Source organism: Podarcis filfolensis (assembly GCF_964270895.1).
Source record: "Podarcis filfolensis genome assembly, chromosome: 16".
NCBI lineage: Eukaryota > Metazoa > Chordata > Lepidosauria > Squamata > Lacertidae > Podarcis > Podarcis filfolensis.
This window is the reverse complement of record NC_139620.1, coordinates 36,567,744-36,588,481: the sequence shown is the minus strand read 5'-3', so window position 1 is coordinate 36,588,481 and position 20,738 is coordinate 36,567,744. Positions and strand designations below refer to the sequence as shown.

Here is a 20,738-nt window from a genome sequence, read left to right as displayed (position 1 = left end):
TTTGTGTTGTTTTCCCACTTTTACCGGTTCTGCCATTTTTCAGGTCCAGTCTTACTTTATATATGATTTTGCAAGTCCCCTAAAGTGACAGCTCCCAAACTGTGGTCTACGGACCACCGATGGTCCATGCCCTGTCCATGAATTTGTCATTGAAGACAAGAGATGCCACATCCATTACATTATATATTCACATTGATTTTTAACTGTAGTTTCAATCACTCCTTTTATTTGTAATGTATTGCATTTTGCCATTTTACAATCTGAATGCAATAAGGTACAATATATAAGAATTGAAAAGAGCAATAAGTGACAGTTCATGATCCTATGGGGGTTACAGAATCCCTGCTATAAAATATGCTCCTGGCACACTTCAATTTTTTCATTGAAAAACACTTTAATTTTGGAGTGTAAACAACTTGAAGCCCAAATCCTATGAGGAAAGGCCAGGAACAATAATAATAACTTACACAGGTAACTCGAAACTTACGTGCACTTAACTTGCATGCTTTCAACTTATGCGCTTGGCAAACATATGCATTTTTTAAAAAAAGTGATTGGAAAGTGGGAGGACGTCCAGGAAAAAAGGGCTTTGGCAATCCCACTCATCTATCAGGCTTCAGGGTATCCGATCCCTCCCCCTCATGGCAGGCTACTAGTAAAAGATAGACAAGAAGCTCTTACCAAGTATTTTATTCGATGTTCACAGAGAGAGGCTTAGAAATGTTGCTTCTCAGGGTAATGGTGTTGCTCTGAGTAATCTCCTCCCCCCTTCCCTTCACAGTCATCAACAGCACCACCACCCTTACGGTGGCTGCCTCTTAGCTCTCTGCTCTCCTACTTTCACTGTTTGCCGGGTTTTGGGAGAAGGGGGCCCTGGAATGCTTTCTAGTGATAACGTGTCAGCCAGCTTCTCTGGCTCAGCTCCTCCCCTCTCCTCTTCTCCCATTATCTCTCAGCATTGTCCCTCTTCTGTCTCAGAGCTGTGATCTTCTGCAAACCATTGTTGTAAATCTATACTGTCTTCCTCTCCTCTGGAAGTTTCAGGAGAAGGGGGGTGGCAGTCTCCACCGTTCCTCCGCAGTCCAGTCCCTGACACCATCACTGAACCCAATGTGCTTTCACTGTACACAGTTTTGGCTTCACCCACTGTTCCCAGATGTGTAACCCCGGTGTAAGTTGAGAGTCACCTGTCTATGCCTTTTAATGTCAACAGAGGCTGCTAATTGGTTTAGAAAGGATAAAAAAACCAATTAAGCAAATATTAAAATATGAACATCCATAATTAAAACGCACAATAAAGCATCTCAAATAAACAGACAGACAGAGCAGTTGAAACAGGAGACTCTAGTCAGGAGATAACTGGCGTGTTTTCAAAAGCCTGTGGCAGAGCTGGAGAACCTGTGTAGCTCTCCAGATCTTGTAGTGGGAGTGATTTTTATTAAATGAATTTCTATACTGCCCTCCATCTGAGAATCACAGGGAGGTTTGCAATATAAAAACTCAAAAATACCTAGCAAATAATAACAAACAAAGCAATACTCCACGCCCCCAGTTTAAAAGGTCATAGATTGTCTAATCAGCAAAAGGCCTGGTTACAGGTCAATGTTTTCGCCTGGCACCTGAACTTATGTAATGAAGGTGTCAGCTAAACCTCCCTGAGGAGAGCATTCCACAAACAGGGAGCCACTGCAGAAAAGGCCCGTTCCCGAGTTGCCACACTCTGGATTTCCTGGGAAGGAATCACACAAAGATGGGCCTCAGGTGATGATCTGGGCTGCCCAAATGACAAGGCCCCCCCTCAGCCCCTCTGAAGTGGTCCAAAGGAGAGCAGGTCAAAACGTTTGGCATCAGCTTGGCTGCAGGAGTGGCCGAAAAGAGGCATACAAGGTGCTATCCAACCATCTTAGGGACTCCACTCTGGATTTGTGTAGGATTTTTCTTCTCCCAAAGATGGACTACCTTCTCAGGTTGTTGAGCTGCATTGTACTGCACAATAGATAAATTTATATTCATCACCCCACTTTTTGCCCCTGGCCTTGCTCACCCCTGGCATGTGGCCTCCAGAAGGTTATTCAAAAGGAAATGTGGCCCTCAGAATGACAGGTGTTCCCTACTCTTTGTGTTGACATTACTGAGCTTACATATTAGTTTAAGAAGAAGAACATTCCACTGGACAACCATCTTTCTTTAGGTCAGTTTCCTGGCCAGTTTCCTGGCCTCTCTGCTCTTGTTTTCATTATCCAACAAAAGCACCTTACATTCCCCATAAAGAAAACAGTTTAAACAATGACCAACTGAAGACTTCAGAGAGAAGCAAATGACCTCAGAGAGCGGCGTCTTGCAAGGAGCCATTCCAGGCGAAACAATTCAGCGAGAGTGATTTTTTATTCTCAAGTGCCTGGTCTCTGAGGTCAAATACATTTGTGCACTGTGGGGACATATTGAAAGGAAGAACTCCGACTCCCTCTTTCCCTCGCCCAGTCCATTTTCTGACTTTAGCAATGCAAGTAGACATGCATGAGAAGTTAATTAAGTTAAGGATGGTGTGTGTGTGTGTTGCATCAGGGACCCTGTCTCCAGTGGGCATGAGTTCCATAGTGTAACTCTGTGTTGCATGAGGAAGAACTTTCTTTCTTGCCTTTCCCTGATGTGCATCACTTTTTGCAGGTTTACACTGACATGCATTTGCCATTTCGTTACCTTGACTTTGTGTATGTCTTTCTTGCCTGGAGAACTGCATTGCAAAGGAGAAATTCACATTTCAGAGGGTGGCTTTTTTTGCAGTTCACATAGTATTTTGGGATGCACATATTAGGTAGGTTCACTTTTAAATGTGCCCCCTTGAAAATTTCTCCTACTCCCACTAAGTGAACATAGGACTCCGCTCACTCCAAAAAGCAACTTCATAAGTTTGCTTGTGGGAAAAGATAGTAGAGTTTTTATTGCTGAGCAAAATAATCGAAACACATTTTTAATTGAGGGTGTACATCTAATACATGCATTTTGGTGAACATTGTTTAGTTAGAGAGCTGCATTGTAAAATTCGAATAGGTGTGAAGGATGGCTGTGTTTGGTTCTCATATTGTTTCATAAAGTGTGAATATGATAATTTGCCTTTAAGTGCAAGCTGAATCAGATTTCTCCCCCATTTCTTCCCCTCATAAATGAATGGGGGCAGTTAGAGGGGCCTGATTATTTACTGTTCCTTGCCAAATGCAACTTCTGGCTCTTAATCTGGGTTGCAGCCGTATCCTATTTAAATGTCTTAGGTAAACCAGCTGCTGTCGCCTTGTTTTCCATTGTCTTCTCATCAGCTTGGATATTTCATGCGTCCTTTGAGATGACATCAGAAGACGCTTCAAAATACAGCTTTGTACATGAGTTACATTTAGTAAAGGCTTCTGGGAGTTCCTCCTGGGTGCATTCAGCCATCTGTAGTGCTACCAAAGTAAACGCCCGTTAACATCTTCCACTTAAGAGACATGGCAGATGAGGCCCAAGGAAAGAAAGACTTACCAGCGCCTTCTCTGTAACTTCTGTTGTATTCGTGCTGATCCCAAGGTTACAATCCTGTCCCTATTTATTGGGAGTAAGCCCCACTGAAATAGATGGGACTTATTTCTGAGTAGGAAAAATGCTTCTACCTATCACCTAATATCAAAGATGGGGCTAGACGTGCTTCCCTGGTGAAGCTTTCAAGAAACAGAGAGCCACCACTGAAAAGGCCTGTTCCTGTATCGCCACAAATTCAATCCTGTGCATGAGAAGCTAGTGTAAAGCAAGCTGGGGTAAGTCACATCAGCCTAAGGTTACACCACATCCAAACTCTGTTCAGCAGTGGGGCTGCTGATGGTGCTGTGCCTAAACTTGGCAGAGAGGTAACAAGCCTATAAAAGAGTGTTTTAAGCCAGGTTGCCTGGCCATATGACCAAGCTGAACCAACTTAGGGTCCAGCCTAAGTTTCCCCACTTTCTGGTCCCACCACACCATGCCCCAGAATGTCCTCTTTGGGGACTTACAGAGGCCTCTGCTCAGCCAACAGGGCTGTGGCTAAGCAAGTTAAGCCGGTGTATCTTTGGCTGAGTTGGGGTTGGAGACTTAACGGCCGGCTGAGCCAGAGATTGTCTGCATCCTAAACTGCTCATCCCAGCAGATATTGGCATAGGATTGCACTATTTTGCAAGTGGCTTTAATTTAAGGGAACACCTGGCTGCAAAATCCTACCAATGCTCAAATAATAGCCTCAGGTAACAAAAGCAACAGGCACGTCCTCTGAAGTAGGATGTCAAAATGAGGCTCTTTCAAAGGAAACAGATGAGGTCTTTCCTGAGAATTACAGGCAGGGAGATATAATAATAATAAAATAGTGGGACTTCATTTTGAACTCAAGCAAGATTGAGGTCATTCTTAATATAAAAAAAAGTTGGGGAGGAGAAGAGGAGATAATCAGATGTAGAGACAGGACTGAACAAGCAAAGAGCTGTTCAGCATGTGTGTTTTGGAAAAAGTCTTCAGGCTCTATGGGAAAACAAACAAGTCATGGTTGAAGGAATAATTTGTCATGAGAAGGAAACTGAAAATGATGTTCTTATGTGGACTCTGCATTTGGAAGGTGGGGAAAACACAATTAAAATTCTTCAGTGGATGAACACAGGCTCTGTACTGAGACAAGCAGCTTGCTTGTTTGTAAGTTGCTTTGGGCTGCTTTGGGCAAGATAAAGTCACCAACAAATTTAATAAATAATACTAGTGTGATGCAAAGTGAATTTGCATGGTCCGTTTTAATAAGCAATGTTTACATCTAGGGTGGAGGGCACAGAATTCTTGGCTTTCCTTACATTCCTACCACACGTGAATGAACGAACCGCTTTCCTCACACACCCTCCAACCAAGAGGAGACACAGTTTTCATAATATGGGAAAGCCTTTAGGCATCTACTACTTATAATGATGATGTGGAGAAATGCAGGATACTAAACCAGCACTCTCAGTCAGGGAATCTTATGTTTCTGTGGCTGCTGAGATTTCAGCATGCGTTGCTCAGGTCAATAAGGACCAGAAACTTGCTTGCTTTGAGATTCTTAGGAAAACTGGTTTCTCTGCCTGATATTGCACTGAATTTTGGTATGTACCAGTTGTGGGGAATCTTTGGCCCTCCAGATGTTGCTGGACTACAGCTCCCATCATCCCTGGCCATGCCTGCTGGGGCTGATGGGGGTTATAGTTCAGCAACACCTGGAGGGCAAAAGGTCCCCCACACCCGGTATATATACACACAAGTGGTCCAACCACCTCTGTGTTCCATATGGCATTTATCCAAAGAGAGTTGGATTATGGGTATATCCGGCCACCAGAAAATTTGCTTGAATTAACGCTTATTCAGTAAGGTGCACTGTAAAAGAAGAGATCATTTCTGGAAGAAATAACAATTTCTGGGAAGGAGATAAAAGAAGTTCCCTTCCCTTCTGCCCCCTAACTTTTATTTTTCTCCTCTCCAGCTGGTTTCTTTGCATATTAACTGTTCTGAGTTGTACCTCATTATTAACAGTGATCCATTTTGACAGATGGGACAGTCAAGATCCTGCAGGCTATCATTTCAAAGTTAAAGGTCAGTCCTTTCCCCACCTCGCATCTACCTGCGTAACAGCTTTACTTCCCATTAGGATTCCCCGGGGAATATCAGGTAGGGGCGGATTTATCCTGTGAGAGAAAATTAATATTAAATCACACACTGAGAGAGAGAGAGAGAGAGAGAGAGAGAGAGAGAGAGATGGTATAATTGTGCTACCTTCAGTTTTCCGCCTCAGTAGAACTTGTGAGCCACATTTAATATTATTCCAGGGGGAAGCCTAAGTTTGGATAATGAAGATGATTTAGCAGTGGCATCTTAGCAATTAACATATGCTGCGAAATATAGACCCCAAGATAAAATAGGATTTCATATCCTTCCTCCTGGTCAAACACATGGTGCAGAAGAAGAAGAGATAATCTACCACCTGTAAGCCATGAACAGGCTGGAGGTATTTTAAGAGCTGGTATGGCACAGCAACGAGAAGGGAGCTCAGGGTGCTGTAAAGACAACTGCGTCACCGAAATGCTAGATTTCCAGATGGGTGCCTTTAAAAGAGGATTAGACATGTGAATGGAGGATAGGGCTCTCAGTGGCTACTACCTATGAAGCCTATGTTCTATCTCCATCTTTGGAAGCAGGCGGAACCCCTGTTGCTGGGTATCACAAATGGGGAGAACTGCACTCAGACCTTGACTGCAGGCTTGCCATCATCATCTGGTTGACTACAGTGAGAACAGGATGTTGGAGTGGGTGGGTCTCTGGCCTGACCCAGCAGGGCTCTTATGTTAATGTTTGGTACTGATGTGCTGCCGTTGACTGACTCATGCCCCCTCCCCGGTTGATTTCTCACCCCCTCCATAGGCAATGTCAAGTGTGAATGTATGGCAATTAAGTCGATGATTCTGCCTCTCACTGCTGTTTCGGAAGTATTGCTTCACGCTTTATAAATGCCTCGTCTCACTTAAACATTTCCTCGGTTATTGGCGATGGAAGTTGCAACCTTTAAACTGTTCCTTGGCGGCCCTCCAGAGTAAATTGTCTTGAGCACAGAGGCCAAAATGGCAAGTTTTCCCCACCCCTTAAAAGAAAAATTCCATCTGAGTCACCGTGGCCTGCGTGGCAGAAAATAAACATAGCTTTCCTTGCGATTGCCATTCATTAATATGTATTTGAAATCCTGGAAATACCATTCCATCCAAGCAGGAAGAGAAAGTGTGTTAGAGAAATTATGGGGGCTTGTAATCATTGTAGCAAAGCATCTAATTTAGATATTAAGCTCACTTATCAGATGTATACTGCCTTGCCCTTTGATCAGAGCAGGGTGGGGGTGGGAATAAAGCAGTGAATGACTGATACAGAAAAAGAAGGGATGAACACAATCTTCCACTATAATTTCATTTTAAGGACTTGCCTTTAGAAAGGCTGGCCTGTGACTTCTGGAAGTTTCCCTTCCCACCCGCTGTTACACCAGGACTGCAGAACCAGTGGCCAGGGGAGGATTGCCCGTTAGGGCAAGTGGGGTACTGCCCCATCAAACCTAGTCTGTGCTCAACCAACTCCCATGTGTCAGCCTTCTTACTTAGAAGTCTAAAAGGTGGCCCTGACTCTTAGCTTCTCTTCCTCCTTAGTGTTGTTGCCCATTGCAGAACTCAGCAGGAAGGAGGGTGTGGACAAACTAGAATTAGGTGGCTTTGGCTGTCACTGGCTCAGGCTCCACCTATGGTGGAGTGCTCTCAGTGAGCACTAATGGTGGCCTCTGGCCTTCCACGTGAAGCTGGACTTCACATTGCATCACCTCTGGCTATTGACCATGCTGGCTGGGGCTGATGGAAGTTGTCGCCCACCAGCATCTAGAAGGCTAAAGGTTGCCCCATCACTGTTTTTACAGAATTATTTTCCAAAGGTGGGCCATCAGGGCAGGAGTGAGGCAGAGGAATAACAATAAAGGGACTCTCTTCTGCAGACAAATGGATTGGCTCAGTGCCTTCTTTGGCAAAGACAGTTGTTCCAAGTAAATGCCAAAAGGCATTTAGCTGTAGCATTTGTCAGCTGCGTAAGGTGGCCTCTCACTTTTCTTCCTAATTTATGGCAGAGTGTTTTCTGCTGGGTTGACTGGACCACAGTGTGTTTGCATTAACCTCTTAACATGGAATGTAAAAAAACCCTGTCTTGGACATCCATCTCAGCAGGCAGAAGCAGTGCTTGCGTCAGAAGACTTTGGTGTGCTGGTTGATGGAACAACTAATGAATGGCCAAGCCAAGAGTCCATTTGGTCCATGGGGTAGCCAAGTATACTAGAAACCGAGACAGGTAGTGTGAAGATAACAATTTGCTGATTTCCTTGTTCAGTATCAGAAATAGGCTTAACTGGGCAACAGCGAAAGTCGACACCCCTTTAGGGGGCCGATTGTTAACCCCCAGGACCTACAGGGTCGTCATTAGTCCTCCTTGCTGGCACACAACCAGTAATAAGAGTGACCAAGATATTGTAGCATGCTCTACTGCCTTGCTCCAGGGGTGGTGAACTGAGGGCTGCATAGCCTTATGGGTGATCCTCCAGGGACTGCATGCCAATGGTGGGAAAGGCCAGAGACAAAATTGCATGTAGCAACTGATGTGAATCTTACCTTTGTACAGTAAGTTATATTCAAGCCGTGCAAAATCCAGAGGTTTCCAATCTACACACACACTCTCCACCTAGGAAAGGAAGAGGCATAATCACGGTTCAATGACACATTGCCAGCCAGGAGGGACAAGGGCTGTAGAGTGTCCCAAGGGCCAGACAGAGAGGACAGCCTTATCAGTAGAGCCCGCTGTGGCTGTTTCACCCAAATTAAGCAAGGTTCTAGTCCTCATGGTTCTGAGTAAAGTTCTGAATTAAATAACAACATAAGAACAAGCTTCTGTGGAGCCAGAACATTGGTCCTTTTGGCTTAGTAATGTCTTCAGCAGGACTGGGGAACCTGTGATCTCTGTGCCCTGACTGGCAGCCACTCTTCAGAATTTCAGGCAGGAACCTTTTGTAGCCCTACCTAGAGATGCTGAGAATTGAGTGTGTGGTCCTTGTGTGGTCTGTCACTGAGCCATGGCCCTGCTCCACAATCTAGGATATTATGTGTCAGGCAAAGTTTGCTTTGAGAAGGAGCTATTTCTCCCTGCCTCTTTGTCAGCGTGGCTCAGTCCACCTCATTTGGTAACACTCTATAAACCCTAATTACTTGGGCTTCCTGCCACACTCACTGATTTAATAAAGTAGCTTCATTAATGTCCCATTTAGTTGTTGCCGATAATCCCAACTCTTGGCTGAGGCTTCCAGCTTGTTAATGGAGAATGGGAGAGGCAATCACAATTTGAACTGGATTCCCAACAAGCTTTTGGTAGACCTTCTGCCCCCAATTGACCATCTCAGCCATTTGATAATAGTTTTGTCTCTGGCCATACATGGGGACTTAAATAGAGCCATTATCCCCTGCCGCGAGTTTCTGTAGCCTTCAACTCTTCCTCTGGAGTATTCCTCTCGGTGGTGCCATCTAATCAGCTTTAGGTTTTAATTAAACAGCTGTCATTTGCTTCCTAGTTCTGTTGCGACCTGATGTTGTATTAAATTTTAATTTAGCCAAGGCTGAATAAGAAGTAGATTCCCTCAGACAACAAAGAAACACTATTAGCAGGTTACAGTTGTAATTAAGAAGAGCCCAGCTGAAGTGCTAATGCAGTTGAGTTCAGAGGAGGAATTAGGAATAAACACAAAGATAATTATTATTCTGGAATGGCGGCTACAACTTGAGTTGCCTTCTCCCACTTGACTGGAGAGAATTTCATGTTCAAAGTGCACTCTGTACTTAAATTGTCATGGCCTCTGAGGGTTGAAACAAGATTACTTTGCTTTTTGGCTCACCTCTGGGACCTGGAACCTACAGGGTCAAGATCAAGTCACTCTGAATGTATGGGTGGAGTTCTGTACATACAGTGTTTCCTGAATATTCCATACATGCAGAGTCTTTTCTTCTCATCCTGGATAAGCTGAACAGAATCTGCTTGTCTGCACCCATAATTTCATTTAATAAGAGCAGAGGGTACTTTTCATGGGGTTTTGGACACCTGTAGACTACTTGGAGTTAGTGGTAAAAGAGATATCAGAGTTCCAACCTGAAAGTGGCAATTCAGACTTTTCAGGAGATGAGTCTGAAACTGACAATAACAATAACAATAGCAATAATAATTTATTACTTATACCCCACCCATCTGGCTAGGTTTCCCCAGCCACTCCAACAAAATATTAAAATACAATAGTCCATCAAACAGTAAAAGCTTCCCTAAACAGGGCTGCCTTCAGATGTCTTCCAAAAGTCTGGTAGTTGTTTTTCTCTTTGACATCTGGTGGGAGGGTGTTCCACAGGGCGGGTGCCACTACCAAGAAGGCCCTCTGCCTGGTTCCCTGTAACTTGGCTTCTCGCAGCGAGGGAACCGCCAGAAGGCCCTTGGCGCTGGACCTCAGTGTCCGGGCAGAACGATGGGGGTGGAGATGCTTCTTCAGGTATACTGGACCAAGGCCGTTTAGGGCTTTAAAGGTCATCACCAACACTTTGAATTGTGCCCATCAACCACAAAATAATTTTTTCTCTTTAGCAATTTTCTGCTGGAGAATACAAAAGGGACAATTTCACGAACATTTAATGGTGCCACAGTGCTCACGTCCATGTGAGAAAGCCACCCCATTAAACCTCTTACACCTGCACTGGAATGTTTAAATTCCGATAGTCATTGGGTCCCATTTTGAGCTTCAATGACTCCTGCCTTTGGGAACTGCCTCAGGTCCTGAAGTATCTGAGCCAGACCAGCTTTGTTTTCCATTCCTGATCCTTGCAGCCCCATACTCCTCTTTTCCAGCACTCCACAGGCTGCCTGCCATGTTGGAACAGGATATCATTCCCCACTTCAAAATACATGGAGGCATATCCCTACTTTTTGTCTCCTCTAGTCATTTTATGTTTGACCACCAAGTATGGCAAGCTTGCACAGGGACACAACTGCTCACTCATCTGTTAATTTTTCCTAAGGGCAGAGTTGCAAATCAAAACCCTCCCGAATGTCCTATTGATTTTAGTGCAGATCAGTCTATCGAATATAATCTGACTAGAACAACTTTGTGTAAAGTCTTTGCATTGGCTGAATTTCAGCATTACAGCATTTTCATGTAGTGCCCCCCCCCCCATTTTTGGTGGTGGTGGTTGAGAAGCTCTCTTCCATTTCTTAAAAAAGGCAATCTACAGCCTATTGAGGTGACAGGACACAAGAATCTAGCATATAAAATACATTCTATCCAAATTTCTCCCATTGTGAAAAAGGGAAGGGAAAGATTGCGAACACTTGGCCCACCACAGTCGTAACATTTCTACCCACCACCAACACTCCGTCAGTAATTCCCATACCTGACATTCTTCCTTAGAACTTGCAGGACAATTTGTATGCAGATTTCTCCCAATAAAACCCCCATTTTTTAACACAATTTGACCTAATTATACATTTTTAAAAAGCACTTTCACCTAACACCATGCATTTTGGCCCACACCTTCCTCTAATCAACCTTTCTGGTCATTTGAGATAATCTGAAGAGGTCCTCCTGGTGGTTCCACATGTTCCTGTACATACTCAGAAGAACACGTTTGTTATAGTGACACCAATGTTATAGAACACACACTCGCTGTGGATGTGTGACATGTGTCAACAATCAGCGGTTCATGACACATGTTACAAATGTTCGTGACAAACCTTCAGGGAACAACAGTGCTGCTGGTATGTGCAGATTAGATTTTTTTTTTTTTAAACTTCATTATTATTTTATTGATTGTAATTTTTGCTTTCTTTTTAAGCCTGTCATATACTTTGGTATTTAGAGGATTATTAGATTATATGGGCTTCCCAAAGGCATCTGGTTGTCCACTGGTAGAACAGGATGCTGGACTAGATAGGCCACTGGCCTAATTCTAGCAAGGCTCTTTTTATATGCTCTTGTCAACATCAGCAAGTAAATATATATTCCCATTTTTGTATGCATTTTGTTTCGGTTTGGGACTTGGGGAACTATTGCAGAATTTCTAGAAGTGCAAATTTCAAAGGATAGCTGTGTTCAAGATGTGCTAATGAGGCAGGTTGACATTAAAATACCCCAAAGATCAGGACCATGGATAGCTCACTGTGAGCCTAGATTCAAGAAGAGGCAGGGATCTGAGTGTTACTTCAGTACTGGTCTGGAGCGAACTGATGGTATAAGTTGGTCCACGATTGTCTCATCCCTTATATAGCCAGTGGTTTGTTGTGCTCTGCAGGAGAGAGATCCTTGCAGAGAGAGATCATTGGGGGCAGAAGGGGGGGGGAGAGCTGTTCCATACAATGCAGAATCAAGCCTTTGGTGTGGCAGCATCTAACCCAGGCATCCCCAACCTTCGGCCCTCCAGATGTTTTGGACTACAATTCCCATCATCCCTGACCACTGGTCCTGTTAGCTAGGGATCATGGGAGTTGTAGGCCAAAACATCTGGGGGACCGCAGGTTGGGGATGCCTGATCTAAGCTTTGGAATTCTCTCCTGTTATATAACAGACAGGGCACCGTCTGTTTTTTTCAGCACCTATTGAGGACCTTCCATTTTCAACAAGCCATTTTAGCAGGAATCATTACCCCAATCTGCATCTACATTGGATTTGATCTTGTTTTTATATGTGTTTTCATTCCTAATGTTTTTATGGATGTTTTTATGATACTTTTTATTGGTAATCACTTCAACAAATTTCATGGAAAGCAATTCGTTATGGAAATCAAAGATAAAAGTGACCCAGGCAAATTTTCTCCCAAATCTCTAGGCAGAACGAGCTGCTTGTCGCTTCCCCTCTCCTCTGGATTCACCTCGGTGCCGTGCTTTACTTCAACAGATGTTTTGAATTCTGTTCTTATGGCAGACGAAAGAAAATACTTTTGAAACACAGGAGACAGTTAACACTATGGAATTTCCTCCCACAAGTTATAGTGATTGTCATCAGTTTGGATGGTTTTAAAGGAGGATTAGTTAGAGAAATTTGTGGAGGAGAAGGCTATTTATGGCTATGGGCCATGATGGCTGTTTTCCCTCTACACAGTCAGTGTGCCTCTGATTGCCAGCTGCTTGAAACCACAGGAGTAGAGAGGGCTCTTTTGCTCAGGTCTTCCATGTGGGTTTCTCATGGGCATTTGGTTGGCCACTGTGAGAAAGCCTCTCCTCCTTCCAGAGGGGAGGAGTTGTGAGTGGGAGCCATTTCCCACGTTGGCAGGGGGCGTTCTGGCCCCTGCTCAGCTGTCCCGGCTGCCGCACCGCGCCCCCTGGCAGCCAACCAATCGGGCAGAGGCTTGGGGGTGGAGTTTAGCTGCTCAAATGCGGCTGCAGCAGAACTTCCTCCTCACTGCACTGCTGGGTTTCGTCGGATCACCCACCCACCCACCCTTGTTTTTGACCTTGTTATGGACCTGTGGTTGGTCGCCTTGGTTGCCCAAGGGGCCTGGTAGGAATTTTTATCCAACTGGCAAATTGGCACCGGCCTGTTGGTTTTTCGCCTACCTCATAGCAAATCGTCACAACTTTTTGGGTATTGGCGGTTAGGCATTGGAATATGTTTGTGTATTGGAGGGCAGGGTGTGGCCATTGCCTACCCCTCCACTTTTTGGGTATTCCGTTAAAGGAATCCGGTGGTTGTGGATCCTGTCCAACGCCCTTGCTGGTGGCTAGGGCCATGGCATGACCCCCAGTGACATCAGGGGGAGGTTACAGTTGTATTTGCATCAACAGGCTCCTCCTACTGGTGGTTAACGCTTGATAGACTCACCCCTTCCGGAGTGGGTGGAGTCATGCTCTGTTGTTTTATCCAATGCCTAAGCCAATACCACTCACATGCTGTAATCAATAAAGTTGTGGCCTTTTTTAGCCCATTAACCTAATATACTATGTCCTTGTGTCTTTCTTATCCTCAAGCGGTTGGCGGGTTCTCGACTCACAACAGGATGCTGGGCTCTGATAGTCCTTTGCTCAGTCCAGCAAGCTCTTTTTCTGATCTCAGTGCCCAAAAGATATCACCCCAAACCTTTCTCCATAATGTTCAAATGCCACAACCCGCCACCTGGACTTTTGCAGATTAGGTGGGTGAGTCTTCCTTTCCCTTCTCATCACCTCTCAGGTGGACAAATACCATGTCCCCCTGTGGGTAATGAGAATCTCAATGGAGTGTATTAAATACTTTATGAAAATGCAAAACCACCTGTCTTGTGGTGATTAATCCTTCAAGTCACCCATGAGCCATGACCTTAATAAATAAATAGCCGTGTTTCCTATTTTGCATTCTGTGTTTCCTCTTCTTTTAATTTTCTGTTTTAGTCAATCTTGTCCTGTCCCTCTGCACTGGATGACAGCTGGGTAGAAATAAACCCCATAATCATCAATGAACATAAAGCAGATTGGGGGGGGAGCATAAAGCATCTGGTTTATGTCATCTGGAGTGCAGGGTAAAAATAAAATAAAATATAGACACGTTGCCATCCTGTAGCTTTTTATTTCACACCATTTGTCCCCTGTTTACTGTCAGCTCTTAGCCAGATGTTTAAATACCTTGGAAACCGAAAGCTAAGCCACATGTCTCTGTAGAAGGGTGAGGGCGCATGGCTCTGCTTAGGGGAGGGGGAGAAAGGAAAGGAATTGAGTGCATGGTTTTAAGCGCTTCTAGGCATGATAATCTAATAGTAATTGGAACACAGGCGGTGCTCCTTAAAGCACTTAGCTGCTATGGATCATATGTGAAAGGGTGCACAGGACACATGAGACGCAGGAATGTAGGACGCTGCTGGACAGTCGCTGTCCATCCATGCCAGTATTGTCTGCTTGTAGGATGGGGAACATTCTTCAAGGGCCACATTCTCTCCTGAGCAACCTGCCAGGGGCCATATGCAGCAGGAGCAGACCAGGCCAGAGGCAGAAGCGGGCAGAGCAACTAATGTGAGTTCCATGTAGGCGGGTGGTTTCTACAATCTCATCCACCCCTTGCTGACCTGCATCCAGGCAAGCAAGATGCATGTTTGGAGTTCAGAGACACATCCCAAGTCACACTGGATAAGACTCCAGGAATAGACTCTCTGGGGTTTGGCGGGGGCAGTCTGTGACAGTCTGTGAAGACTATGAGGCTCCAGGGAAGGCTGTGATTGAAATGTCTTCAGACTGTGGCCAGTAGGTAGGGCCTTTGTGGTAGGGCCTTTGCTTGGCCTTGCTACGAAGAAGAAGAAGAAGAAGAAGAAGAAGAAGAAGAAGAAGAAGAAGAAGAACTCAAGGAGTATGCAAAGGAAGACTAGTGAGGGGTGTGGCCTGGGAGCCAGCTTTGGTCATGATGATGATGATGATGATGATGATGATGATAATAATAATAATTATTATTATTTATTTGTACCCTGCCCATCTGGCTGGGTTTCCCCAGCTACTCTGGGCATCTTCCAACAAAGATTAAAAATACATTAAAATGTCATGCATTAAAAACTTCCCTGAACAGGGCTGCCTTTAGATGTCTTCTTAATGTTAGGTAGTTGTTTATCTCTTTGACATCTGATGGGGGGGGCGTTCCACAGGGTGGGCGCCACTACCGAGAAGGGCCTCTGCCTGGTTCCCTGTAGTTTTGCTTCTTGCAGTGAGGGAACCGCCAGAAGGCCCTCGGAGATGGAACTCAGCGTCCTGGCAGAATGATGGGGATGGAGATGCTCCTTCAGGTATACTGGACCCAGGTCGTTTAGGGCTTTAAGGGTCAACACCAACACTTTGAATTGTGCTCAGAAACGTACTGGGTGCTAATGTAAGTCTTTCAAGACCGGTGTTATATGGTCTCGGCGGCCGCTCCCAGTCACCAGTCTAGCTGCTGCATTCTGGACTAATTGCCGTTTTTGAGTCACCTTCAAAGGCAGCCCTACATAGAGCGTATTGCAGTAGTCCAAGTGGGAGATAACCAGAGCATGCACCACTCTGGCCAGACAGTCCACGGGCAGATAGGGTCTCAGCCTGCGTACCAGATGGAGCTGGTAGACAGCTGCCCTGGACACAGAATTGACCTGTGCCTCCATGGACAGCTGCAAGTCCAAAATGACTCCCAGGCTGCGCACCTGGTCCCTCAGGGGCACAGTTGCCCCATTCAGGACCAGGGCGTCCTCCACACCAGCCCACCCCCTGTCCCCCAAGAACAGTACTTCTGTCTTGTCAGGATTTAACCTCAATCCATTAGCCGCCATCCATCCTCCAACTGCCTCCAGGCACTCACACAGGATCACTATGTTCTATCTCCACTGTCTGAGCAGTGTGCCTCTGGAAGCCAGTTTCTGAGAATCACAAATGGGGAAAGCACAACTTCCCTTGTGCCCGGCTTACATGATTCCAATTGGCATCTGGTTGGCCACTGTGAGAAGAGGAAGCTGGCCTCTGATGGTCCTTAATAGCTCAGTTGGGAAAGCATCAGACTCTTCATCTCAGGGTCGGCGGTGGGTTTGAGTCTGACGTTGGACAAAAGATTTCTGCATTGCAGGGGGTTGCACTAGATGACTCTCGTGGCCCCTTACAACTCTACAGTTCTACAATTCCATGATCCAGCAAGTTCTCCTTCAGTTCTTCATTCCTGAAATATTTGACTCCGCACCTTTCCCTGAAATTTCCAGATCCTTAAATCCATAGCCCATTCTTTCACAAACCACATTGCCCTTTTGGGGTGAGGGCATCTCTTTGGTGGACAAATGCCAAGTCCTCTGTGGTGCTCTGGGTCTGAAGTCCCCATTCATTTAGGCTGATTGGCAGTGGGCCTTCAAGGTTTCAGCCAGACGTCCCCCCCGCCCCGCATCTGATGCCAGAACCTTCTAATTGGAGATAGCAGGAATTGAATCTGGAGCCTTCTCTGCAGCTGTGGTACAGCCTCTCCCTGATCTAGCCTGGGTAGCATCTCTCTCTCTTTCCCTCTTTCCAGCAGAGCCTTTAATAGTTGCACATCAGGAAGAAACTCCACACAGAGTAGGCAAATTGGTGCCCATCACTGCGTCTCCTTGTCGAGAAAAGCTGTTGAATTTCTGCCTCCCACACGCCTTAGAGAGGCAGCTGGTTTTTTGTTTTGTTTTTCAATGCAGAACAATCTCTTTTTCCTCCCCACAAGCTGAAGGCATTTGAAAGCATGTGATGTTCTACTTTCTCAATGTCATAAAAAATATTTGGGATACTGATGCTGCGAGGATGGCAGCAGTGCCTCAGCTCGTTTAATTGTTTGTTTGATGGATCGGTTTTTCTCACACTCTATACTGTGGGCTATGAGGAACCTACAACATTTCTGCTGATTGTTAGTAGGCTGCCATAGATTTCCTGTCGGAGACAGGGCAGGGAACCCTTTTCAGGCTGCGGGCTGCATTCCTTTATGGGAAGCCACCAGGGTTTCCTGCAAACTGCTTTGAGGGTTTTTTGTTTTTGTTACGATCAAATGGTGTATATAGTTTATGAAATAAACAAGCAAGCCTTCAGAGGGCTGCATGCCATTGGTTGGTGGAGCCAGAGGAAATCCCCCCCCCCATGCAGATGGAGTTTTAACAATGAATAGACTGACTCAGGCATAGCCAAACTTGGCCCTCCAGCTGTTTTGGGACTGCAATTCCCATCATCCCTGACCACTGGTCCTGTTAGCTACAGATGATGGGAGTTGTACTCCCAAAACAGCTGGAGGGCCAAGTTTGGCCATGCCTGGAATAACTTATAGTAGGCCATGTGACTCCTTTCCAGTGCTACATTCCAGTCCCGCCCAAGCCAGATGTTTCTACAAACAGCAGTCATCTCTCCATTCTTCATCTAGGCAAGCAAAATGCTCTATCATACTACAACAGTGTGTGTGTGTGTGTGTGTGTGAGAGAGAGAGAGAGAGAGAGGGGGGGGGGGGCGGGCGGGCAGAGATTGTTACAATCTGTTGCAATCTGATTTGAGGATCATTCAATCCAAAGGCAGGATATAAATCTCTTAAAGACCAGCTGTGTGAGGCTGCTTACTTAACAGTCCCCTGCAGCACCCATTACATCAGGCTGTGTGTGTGAAAGAGAAGGGTGTCCTGCAAGCCTTCTCCTTGAGCTTTGCCAAAGACCTGTTGGCTCCTCTCCAGTCCCCCCCCCCCCATTCTTTTTCCACTGCAAGTTCTCTGTAGTTAAGACCTGAGCTTGCCTCCTCCCTCTTTTCCTTTTGTGTTGTGTCTCCTAGATGGTTAACCTGAGAGCAGGAATGGTCTTCTCCCTGATATTAGTCACACTGAGAGCCTTTATTATTATTATTTGCCTGAAGAGAAGGATGGATAAAAATGATTACAAATACATACATACATACATAGGTAAAGGTAAAGGGACCCCTGACCATTAGCTCTAGTTGTGACCGACTCTGGGGTTGCGGTGCTCATCTTGCTTTATTGACCGAGGGAGCCAGCGTACAGCTTCTGGGTCATGTGGCCAGCATGACTAAGCCGCTTCTGGCGAAACAGAGCAGCGCACGGAAACGCCGGTTACCTTCCCGCCGGAGCGGTACCTATTTATCTACTTGCACTCTGAGGTGCTTTCGAACTGCTAAGTTGGCAGGAGCAGGGACTGAGCAACGGGAGCTCACCCCGTCCCGGGGATTCGAACTGCTGACCTTCTGATTGGCAAGTCCTAGGCTCTGTGGTTTAACCCACAGCACCACCTGCATACATACATACATACATAATGTTGGAAGCAGAATGCTTCTGAATAGCAGTTACTGGAAATGGCAAGAGGGCAGAGTGCTGTTGCATTCAGGGCTTCCGCTGGGCATCTGCTTGGGCACTGCAAGAATAGAATGCTGGACTAGATGGGCCACTGGCTTAAATTAGCAGGGCCCTTCTTAGGTTCTTACGTAAGTAATAGGGGCTCCTCCTCCTGCTCACTCCAACCTACCCACCCCAATTTTTCTTTCAAAAATATAGTATTGAGGTATGTAAGTGAGGACTAACTAACTAGCTGAAGAGGCGGATGTTTGAAGCTCAACAGTATGAGAGAAGGGAGGTTCACAAGATTAGTTGCCAACAGTGGCATCATCAAAATATCCAGTCTTATTTGCAGATTTTGCTTTTCTGGGGGCACATGGCTTATTTGAAGTGCCTTTGGAGAGTCTCTCCCTTCGATTTGTGCTGCTACTTTGCAAGCCTCAGTCAGCGCAGTTGTGGCATGGCTAAAGTAATTAATCAAACAGCATCCACGGTGACTCGTTGGCGAACTTTGCATTAATGGACTCATTAGTGCACTACATCTGAGAAGGAAGAGGAGATGTATACAGCTCAGTGGCCTCTAGGATATCTCCAGGTGGGGTTTGGGTGTGTGTGGATATTTGCTAAAATTAGCATTTTCCATTTCAGTGCTGTTGGTGCCACAGCAATCCGACAAGAAAAATGAAGGCTTTGCTTACTAGGCCATTATGCCTGTGGAGAAGAGAATTGCTTTATAGTCCTTTCTGCTTAGGCAAATTTGGAAATCAAAGAGGATGGTAGCTTGAAGGCATCAAGGTAGAAGCTGTATTAACATGACAGAGCTGGGGGGTTGGATAAAAGCAAGCAGGCGGGAGTGGCAGCATGGGCATTTTTTTTTAGTCTGAGGCCAATTGTGAGTTTGCTCATGCTGACGCTCCAGGCTGAAATCATTGTTTTATAGGGCTCAATGCACCCTTTTATATCACCCCCTTGTGACACAAGATCTCTGCTGAGTTGGTAGCTGCAGTACCGCTACTGGCCACCTGTAGTGGTGGTGCTGCAGCATAACAGGGAACAGCTGAGGAACTCCATCACAGGAATATCGAACCCTGCCTTATGCTGAGTCAGACCATTGATACAGAGAATAGGATATGTGAAAAAGTCCTCCTTTTTGTCTGTGCTGAATATCCCACCATTCTACTTCACAGTATAACCCCAAGTTCTACTATTATCAGTAGCATTATGTTGCCCCTCACCATCTGCCTACTGCATACGAACTTCTGACAACAACTCTTCAGCTGGGTGAAGTTGTCAGGTTGATTTTAACGGTGCTGTCTTTATGTGCTGTGTGCGTCTGCAGGACACGGAAGTCCTGAACACAGCCATCCTGACGGGGAAGCCGGTGTCTGTCCCAGTAAAGGTGGTTGCCGTTGAAGAAGATGGATCAGTGAGAGATGTGTCTGGTTCCACCGAATGCAGATCGGCTGATGAAGACGTCATAAAGGTAAGGAAGTCCACCCCAGTTCTAAACCGATGCCTTTGAGATGGTCACAAGAAGAAGGCCTGACCAAGGTGGCCTTCTCCTATATCTGGTATTCAGAGAGATAACACTGCCTCTGAAAATTTGTTGTTGTTTGGTCATTTAGTCGTTTCCGACTCTTCGTGACCCCATGGACCAGAGCACGCCAGGCACTCCTGTCTTCCACTGCCTCCCGCAGTTTGGTCAAACTCATGCTGGTAGCTTCGAGAACACTATCCAACCATCTTGTCCTCTGTCATCCCCTTCTCCTTGTGCCCTCCATCTTTCCCAACGTCAGGGTCTTTTCCAGGGAGTCTTCTCTTCTCATGAGGTGGCCAAAGTATTGGAGTCTCAGCTTCAGAATTTGTCCTTCCAGTGAGCACTCAGGCCTGATTTCCTTAAGAATGGATAGGTTTGATCTTCTGAAAATAGAGGTCCTTTATTCATTGATGGTATTTTACTCCATGAATTCACCTATTCATCATCACTCCTAACAATGAACTCAAGTGGTGAGTGCCAACAGCAGTGGGGCCTCTGAGAAACAAGAGGGTAGTATCATCATACCCTGATGTTTGCAGAAGTATGACCATTCTACAAGCCCAAGGACTGAGCATACTCGGTCTTCATTTAGTGTTCAGTGTCAGTTGGAAAAGAAAATTGGAAAATGAAAGTAGTGATGCAGACTCTGGGATTCAGCTTTTGGAAAGCACCATCATGTAAAAGATGCGGGTGCAAAAAGCTAGCACATCAAACGTAAAGTTTGCAACCTAGCCTCTTCCTCCTGTGTTCATTTTCTAATTGCAGGGGGATTTTTCTTGCAGGAGAACATTCAAAATGCAAGTGTCCACCTGAAATCTTTTCAAGACTCTACTATCACACCCACAG

The 20,738-nt window shown here is 45.6% G+C and overlaps 1 protein-coding gene across 2 annotated transcripts in view; it reads left to right on the top strand.

Annotated features, from left to right (window-relative positions):
* TMEM132B (transmembrane protein 132B) overlaps positions 1 to 20,738 on the top strand; it is a 350,489-nt gene that overhangs the window by 277,002 nt on the left and 52,749 nt on the right. For both annotated transcript variants that reach the window (XM_083589855.1, XM_083589856.1), the window contains one exon: positions 19,695 to 19,838. In XM_083589855.1, coding sequence (XP_083445981.1) covers positions 19,695 to 19,838 — 144 coding nt within the window. The remainder of the gene's footprint in view (positions 1 to 19,694; positions 19,839 to 20,738) is intronic.